Source organism: Lygodium microphyllum, chromosome 11, assembly GCF_053477565.2.
Source record: "Lygodium microphyllum isolate KBCC chromosome 11, Lygodium_microphyllum_v1.1.10, whole genome shotgun sequence".
Taxonomy (NCBI): Eukaryota; Viridiplantae; Streptophyta; class Polypodiopsida; order Schizaeales; family Lygodiaceae; genus Lygodium; species Lygodium microphyllum.
The window spans coordinates 35,147,452-35,155,915 of NC_141145.1; the positions used below are offsets into that span (position 1 = coordinate 35,147,452).

Sequence of the window (8,464 nt, forward strand, 5' to 3'; positions counted from 1 at the left end):
TGTATTAAGTAGCTTTAGTTACAAATGAAAGGTTCATAAAAGAGGAACAATGAAAAACCAATAGAGTGACATCCAAGGATGTATTGCTTTAGGGTTTTATAAAATCTAAAATATAAATAAATTTATATAGCTCAATTGTTTGACTTAAATTAAACTCATTTGTAATTTAAAAAAAATCATATTATATTGTTTAATGGCTAAAAATGCTATATCTTTCTTGTAAAATTATCACTCAAATGGGATAGGTGAGGGCGCTACTTTATTGGCCCCTTTACACTAGAGAGACGTGAGTAGCGGGGCACGTTGAAAGCGATTAAAAGGGACGTGCGGAGAGAAGTTTTGTAGGGTTGTTGACGAGTGAAGTTGTGGATGGACTCGGATAAAGATGCCACTGTGTGACGAAGGGAGAAACAGAGGCGCGCGCGCACGCACACGCAGAGACAGAGAGAGAGAGAGAGAGAGAAGCGATGGCCGGTGGTAACAAAGAGGCGGAGGTGAAGGTGCTGAGTACCTTGATGAGCCCGTTTGGCTGGAGGGTGCTGATGGCGCTGCGGGAGAAAGGGGTGGCGTACGAGTACCAGGAGGAGGATCTGTCGGCCAAGAGCCCCCTCCTGCTCGCCTCCAACCCCGTCCACAAGAAGGTCCCCGTCCTCCTCCATCGCGGCCGCGCCATCTGCGAGTCCACCATCATCATCGAATACATCGATGACACCTGGCCCTCTCCTCACCCGCTGCTCCCTCAGGACCCTTACGCACGTGCGCGCACACGTTTCTGGGCAGATGTTGTAGACAAGAAGGTTCTCTCTCTCTCTCTCTCTCTCTCATATTTGTAGTCTCAGGGAAAGGCCAAAACTTTTTAGCGCAAAAACTTAGTTATGCAAAATACCCCCAATGTTGTCTCACAAAATCCCTCAACACCTTACCTTAGTTAACACGTCACCATATTCGCTCACTTTCAGGAAACAAAATTATATTGAATTATTAATTTGAAATTGATAACCATTGCTGCTTGTAATTTGCAACATGACATTAGTGACCTTTGAAACTAAACGAAGGGTGTTATCACATCTATATAACTTGCATAGAATGGGCCTTATTAGCCTAACCAACCTTGTATCTCACCATTGATGACTTTCTTGGGTTATTTTGACATTTTGGAGGTGGATGTCGTAAATATAACCTATCACTTTTGCACTTCTTGAGACTCGATGGGAAAACCCACCATGGTTTTGTATAGTATTAATCTAGTTTTGTGCATTGTTCCTTATACATGAGAGTTTTGGGCAACAAATAGATTTCCTCATACTATGGAAAAAATTAAAGAAAAAATCTACTCTCTTAGCAGCTATATTCACTTCTTATGTATTTGGAAAAGTCATAATAAGATCGTTATATATTTCTCTTTCTCATAATATTTATTGTATGGACAGTTCTATAATGTATCTCAGATACTTTGGAAGATTGCCAATAAAGAAGATCAAGAGGTAGTAAATCAAGAATATTTGGGAGCTTGCCTTTGTTTAGAGCAAGCCTTTGTTGAATTGGCAGAAGGAAAACCTTACTTTGGAGGGGACTCGCTTGGACTAATGGACATTGTGGTTGGCTCATCTGCTACATCGTTCATGGCACTAGATATGGTAGGGATTTTAAAAATGCCCGACCATGAGCAATTCCCTCACTTATGTGCTTGGATAGAGAGGATTTTGGATTATCCTAGTGTTAAAGAAGTCTTAGCACCTTTTCCTCCTGAAAGACTAGCGGAGTTTTACAATGAGAGGAAGGCCCGACAACAACAAGTATGAAGTCATTAGGAAGATCTAATAATTCAAAAATTACCATTGTTTGGGAGAATGTTTATTTTGTTTTGGTTGATTTTACTTATTAAGTTCTAGAAATTGCTATCACCATTTCGGGCAACTTATTTGAGTCAAATGACACCTATAAAGTTATTTATAAGTTTCTAAAGAAGCTTTTGTAGAATCTTTGAATTATGTAAATATCTATTTCTTTACTTTCTCTATAATATAAACTTACCATAGTCAAAAAAAGAACAAGCATGAAGTATGTGTAGCTCATGGGCACTCAAGTAAAGGTTGGCAAAATATTAAGGTATTATTTGTACTTGTTTTGTACTTCATGAGCACTCTTAAATTGATGTAGAGAACATGCATGAGTTGACCATGTCACACACACACACACACACACAGAGGCCATGTATATCAAGAAGGAAAAAGAGAAAAATGGAGGGGAGGTGTTGAATTACTTGAAGTGTTGATCGAGCTTATTTCTATAAATTTTCTTGTAGCACAAGAGAGGAAAGAAAGTATATGACTCCTAAAACAAAAATCTATCTAGCAAGAACCTCCTCTTGATGGTCTTTGATTGCAACCACAATAAGGTCCATCCTCCTTTGAAAGCCTTGTTTTTGAGGACTATGAAGCCCTTCTCAAAGAGCTTTTTAGTGTACAATGAAAATCTTCAAAAGACAAATTTAGAAGTTGTCAAGGGTGCCTTGATAACTTAGTATTTGAAATTTATGCTCAATTTTTCCTTGTAGAATATAAAATTAGGGCTTAGTTTTTTTTATTGGATGTAGTGTACTTTAACTTGCTTGGAGATAAGTGGGGTCATTGTGAGAATAATAGTGGTTGTCTTTTGAGCTCAATTTGTATGTTGAAGTTGTTGGGATCTCAATTGAAAATTGGAGTTTCTTTACCCATTGGATATCATGCAAAACTGGTATGTGAATGAAATGTAGCTCATGAGATTTGGATCTTATGGTGGGAGACTATGTAGAATTAAAGGGAATTGTGGAAGTTGGTTAGCATGGAGGTTGTTGCCTAGAGGTAGAAATTGCAAGCTGCCAAATTCAATTGCACCTACAAGGTAAAACCTCTCATGATCTCTCCCTTAGTGAGTGCTAGTTTATTTTACATGCACAGTACGTAGGGATGGATTGGGAGATTGGTTGAACTCAACGTAAAAGCCAGAGTGATCCCACACTTATAGACCCAATCCATGTATAGGTTATATGGAGATTTGCATTGTTTCAAGTTCTCAACACTCTTATATCTCAACTATCTTTCACCTAGATGGAGGGTTCATATTCTTTCTTTGAATCATCTAAGCTTCATCTCTCACTCAAAAGAAACGAAGAAAGCTACAAATCCAAAGATGTAGTAGACTCATCTACTAATCTTCACCATGTTGCAACCCAAAAAGCATGGAAGAATTGTTGATGGTCTCTATTTTATGTGTTACTCCTCAAGCCACCTCTCTCCTTCATATCCACACCATGTTAGCTCCAATGTTGAGAGAACGACATCATAGAGAAGAAAAGGAGGAGAAGAAGAGGGAGAAGAGTGTCTCTTTATCAATTCTTCATTTTCTCTCATACTTCTTCCCTCATATACTACCTCTCAGTCAACCTCATTCACTTCAAGGTATAGAAGCAAGAAGGGAAGAATCCATGGAAGCAAGCAGTGAAGATGAGCTTTACCCTCACTAGTCCCTCACTCAACTCACACTCTCATACACTCTCTTCCTCATTCTAAAGAAATGGTTACCACAAGATAGTAGACAAAAAGATAGAAGAGCGAAAACTTAAAAGTTATGTAGTGCACCTATATCCCACTTATCTTATTCCACATAACCTAGCTTATTTAAATTGTCTTACATCTTTGTTTCAATAGCCTCATTTCACCTTCTATCAAAAAAATTATAGCATTTTCAAGATTCTTGACAAAAAACCCTATAACATGAATAGCCTATGCATAAACATTAGTGTCCTGAGGGATTAAAGAAGACATGTTACCTATGAGGAAAGACTTTTAAAAAACCTCATATTTATGACTCTTGTAAGGGTAATGTAGCCTCTTATTTACACTTATATAAAGTATATCAAGTCTACCACACCTTGAGAGAAGTCCCACAAGAGGTGAATGCCAAGGAAACTTCCTTTGAGATGTACCAAAGAAGAGCCAAGTGTGTAATGTCATCATCAAATCCCAATCAAGGATAGTTTCCTCTTATTCTTCCTCAATCTAACTAGATGGTGATAGTGAAGGTTGTGGAGGATGAGGAGCAAAGCCAATTGTAGGATGATAAACTACAATTTCTTTTGCCCAAACCATGCCTTCATAACATCAATCCAAATGGAATAGTTAGGGCCTTTAAGCTAACCATTAATAGAAGTACAAGGAGGTTCCATAGTAGTAAATGAAAGTAGAACGATAAAGGTTTTAAGAGATATACCTAGGGTATTTGTAGTCAAATAGCCTAAGTAATTAAGAATTCAATACTTAAATACTTCAATACTTCAATCACACATAAGTAGTCGAAAAAGTAAAGAAAAAGACACAACGATGAAGTGAATGTAGTATCATGGTTACAACCAACAACACACGAGACCCTCTATTAAGCTCAAAAAGAAAAAGGCAAATGCAAGGATGGTTACATTAGGAAAAAATCCAAGTTTACAAGCAGTCGAGCAATCCAACCAAAAATGAAACTCCAAAGGTTGTTAGAATAGTAAACAATAGTAAGTTGTTAGGATAAGGCAAAGAGTTGATGATGTAAAACTCCATGTGTAATAACTCCAATAGTAGGAAAAAAGTATTACATGCTTGAAATCAGTTAGTTACATATAAATCTTTACATTAATTAGTTACATGCATGAAATTAGTTAGTTACATAGAACACTTGACATTAGTGAGTTATACAACAAACAACACCAATATCATATATTGTAGCCATCTAATGCCATGTGAGAATGCACAAATGTATTGAAGTGTGAGAAAAACAAAGCTAACACATAACAAAGAGATGAATACAAAAACTCAAAATGGAATAGTGATGGAATACATATAATGAAGTATGAACTGCACAATATAATATCACTAAGGCACCAACACAATGACCAACAGTGCCTTTAGTCTTCCTCTTTCCAAGGATGCATGTTGATGTAATGATACAATTGAGTGTAGAGGAGCATATAAATAGGCCATACAATGAGACTCAAGATAGTCCCATAAATGATCTGCTTAGTTGCCCATACAGACATTGAAATAACAACAAATGAAGTGCCTAAAATCCATGAAATACACAACACTAATATGTGAAAATAGTAGAAAGCTGAGACTTTTAGATGACCTCAAACTAAGGCAACAAGCTTTCAACAATTTGTAGCAATGGACTTGGGGTGACTATATAAATTTTTGTTACTAATGTGAATTGCTAAGATTTCTTATGTAAGATCATGTGTGTATTAGTCAACTCTTCAATTACATGATTCAAAAAATGTTTGCTTTGATGACTTACAAGCTCGAGTTGGCAACCAAACTTGGTCATCATATTTGAGTACAATAATTTGACTACTTTCCTTACTATTTTGTCCTACATTGCTTGAGCTTTGGCCTACTTTATACAATAATCCATGCACACTAAGATGTACATGTTTTGAGTGTACTTCATTGCTAGCTTAATCGGCCCTACAAAATCTATCCCCCACTTCTAGAATGGTTCCAAAGGAAGCACTAAATGATCTTGCATTCAATCTCATGCTTGTGATTATCCTTGCTTAAGGCATGTAACACATTGCTTGGTATGCTCATGTGCATCCTTTAGCACTGTTGGCCACCATAATCTTGCTTGAAGTATTTTTCTACATGTTATTTCTCAAGAAAAATGTCCTCTTATAAAATTTTCATGTGCTTCCTAGAGTACTACAAACATTTCAAATGCACATATGCATCTCCTAAGAACTTGAGGTATGCCTTTCTTATACAAGACACAATATATGACCCAAAAAGGTTTGCTATGCAGTGCTAACTTCTTGTGATGATCTCTAATAAGATAATTAGGTAGAGTTCCTTCAGTAAGGAATTGCAACATGTGATCATAATCAGAATCTGCATCAAGAACTTGAGCTTCAAACAACTTAGCATCAGGTTGTTGGATCATTAATTGTTCTTTGGACTCATTTTCATCCAATCGGCTTAATAAATTAGCTATGGCATGCTCTCTGCCTAGTATATGAATCACTCATGAATCACCTTGCAATTGAACTCTTTGCAAAAGCAACATCCATTGAGCCAGTCTTTCTATATCTTGGGGCTTATTTTAAAAACATAACAGAGCATGATAATCCATACGAACACCACTTGGTTTCTCAATAAGAAATGCCTAAATTTTTGTAAAGTATATATCATGCCCAAGGCCTCTCTCTCGGTTACCATACAAACACCACTTGATTTACCAATAAGCAATGCCTAAATTTTTGTAAAGTATATATCATGCCCATGCCTCCTACTAGCATAGTACACTGACATAAACCAACAAGGAACCTTCTTTTGCATTAAGGCAACTCCAATAGCAATATTTGATTCATCCATAAAGGAAGGAATGGCAAGTCCCATTGTGGAGGCTGTAGTATTAAAGAAACAACCATCATATTTTTGAGGACATTAAAAGATTTGGGATAAATACCTAATGTACCTTCCATGCCACTTAATTTGTCCCATGAATCGCATTACATCATGTACATCTCTCTTTACACTTCAACCTTTTGCACTATTGAAATATTTATTTGATTTTCCTACAAAAAATGTGTCCCAATAAAACTCCTCTTTTGGCAGCAAACACTAACTTGAAAGGGTTCAAGAATATACTGAACATCTGATTCTCTCAAAACACAACCTTAAATGCCTCAAATGTCAACCTATTCTGCCAAATACACAAAACTCATCTAGGAATACTTAGGCAAGTTTCCCGATGGATTTGTGTCCTATGGATGGGTGTTATTGGTGAGTGGAGTGCTTTCCTTCAAAGCATTAGACTTAGGAAAGTGACCGAACATGTGACTATCTAGTGTAGGTTTTGATCAATGCCATTTTAGAGAAATGGAGTCAAGAGACTATACCCTACAAGTAGAGGGGTCCATGTGTATCTCTCCCCCTTTTTTTTCACTCACTATGAATCAAGTGTGTGTTAGGGGTAAAGGCACATGTGCCTAGCTGCCTGTGTTTTACTACACTAATAGTACCCGCACCTGCACACTATAGGCGATGGGTGTCCATCACTGTCACTTCATTCTTTATTCTTTTAGTGACATTTGGATAAAGGGAAGGCTGGTCACACATTGTGATAGTTGGAGTTTCCACATCTTGAGACTCTCTCTCTCTTGCTCTCTTGCTCCATCAGCCATAGCTCACACCTCTCTTACTTCTGCTTGCTCATGCTTCCACTTGGGCTTCTCCCTTCAACTGGTAATCAAAGCCACATTCTCCATGAGTTTGAGCTTAATTCGACATTGCTTTAACTCTCATTGAGTTACCTCCAGTGGGGTTTCACCATTTGCAGCCATAACTCCACCTCTTGAGGTTTATATTGAGCTCTCATTGCTCTACGGCTTCTCAAGACCTATTGGGGCTATCTTAGGGTTGTAAATGCAAACACGTTTTTTTAAGCTGTGGCCATTTTCAAGTACTTATGCTTGCTCAACCACTCCCTGGCATTGGACAAAGGCTTTGGTATTGTTTACCACTCCTCCTAACATTGACCATTAGTTTTGAGTCATTGAGCTTCAGCTATTAACTGTGCAAATAGGGCAACATACTATCATAAAAAAGGGATACCATATCTTCAATGTTTGGAGCTTGTATATGCTTCTTGGGATACCCGTGTATACCTATGTTTTTTTGTCAAATACTTGGGGGATCATATGTCATTCGTTTGAGATGCTATTAGACTGATTTGAGTACTCTTTTAGCTTAGTTTTCTCATAGACATCATTGTTGTCATAATAGGACTGAATGCTATTTATCTGAGAAATGACATGCTCTTGGTTATATGATACTCATTTGATGTTGGACACTTGGGGAATGTTTGGCCAATACATTGGAATGCTTTTGGATTGATTTGAGCCCACATTTGGATCAGTTTTACTATCATTTTTACTGTAGTAATAAGTAGGGCTAAAGGTTATTTTATTAGTGAAAGCATATGCCTATTGCTTGTTGATGCTTCCTGGCTACTTGGGATGATACATTGATTTCTATGGTTGATGCCACATCATTGGCCATGCTCTCGAAATGCTTTTGGACTTCAATTGAGCTCACTTTTGCTCAATCTTGACTATCATCTTACTGCTGCACATACAATGGACAACAAGCTTTTAACATGGATAGTCTATGTCTGATGCTTTTTTATGCTATTCGTGCATTGTATCATATGTGTTGGTGCATGACGTTGAAGCTCTATGCTTGATTATGCTATTGAATGCATTTGAGCTTAATACATTTGACATTATCTATCGGTTACTTCATTAGATACTTCAGAGGTCTATGACATACGAGCTTGAAGTTTTTATTGGGTCTTATGCTTGTGGCTATGTACTTAATGTATCTTGGATGCTTGGATGCCACTCACATGAGGATTTGAGCTTTGTTTGCTCATCTGGCATTTG

General features: G+C 37.3%; 1 protein-coding gene across 1 annotated transcript; it reads left to right on the forward strand.

The window, feature by feature from the left end:
• The first annotated feature begins 348 nt into the window (after nt 1–348).
• Nucleotides 349–1,917, forward strand: LOC148028699 (glutathione S-transferase U20-like). Its single transcript, XM_087687487.1, has 2 exons — nt 349–797; nt 1,431–1,917. Exons 1-2 carry the CDS (start codon nt 468–470, stop codon nt 1,800–1,802), a joined length of 702 nt encoding a protein of 233 aa, XP_087543613.1. The 5' UTR covers nt 349–467; the 3' UTR covers nt 1,803–1,917.
• Nucleotides 1,918–8,464: the final 6,547 nt, after the last annotated feature.

Excerpts from the sequence above, each read along its gene's own strand:
- LOC148028699 (XM_087687487.1), top strand. The coding sequence starts at position 468 with ATGGCCGGTGGTAACAAAGAGGCGGAGGTGAAGGTGCTGAGTACCTTG. Across the intron at positions 798-1,430 it reads CAGATGTTGTAGACAAGAAG|TTCTATAATGTATCTCAGAT; the intron begins GTTCTCTCTCTC and ends TTGTATGGACAG.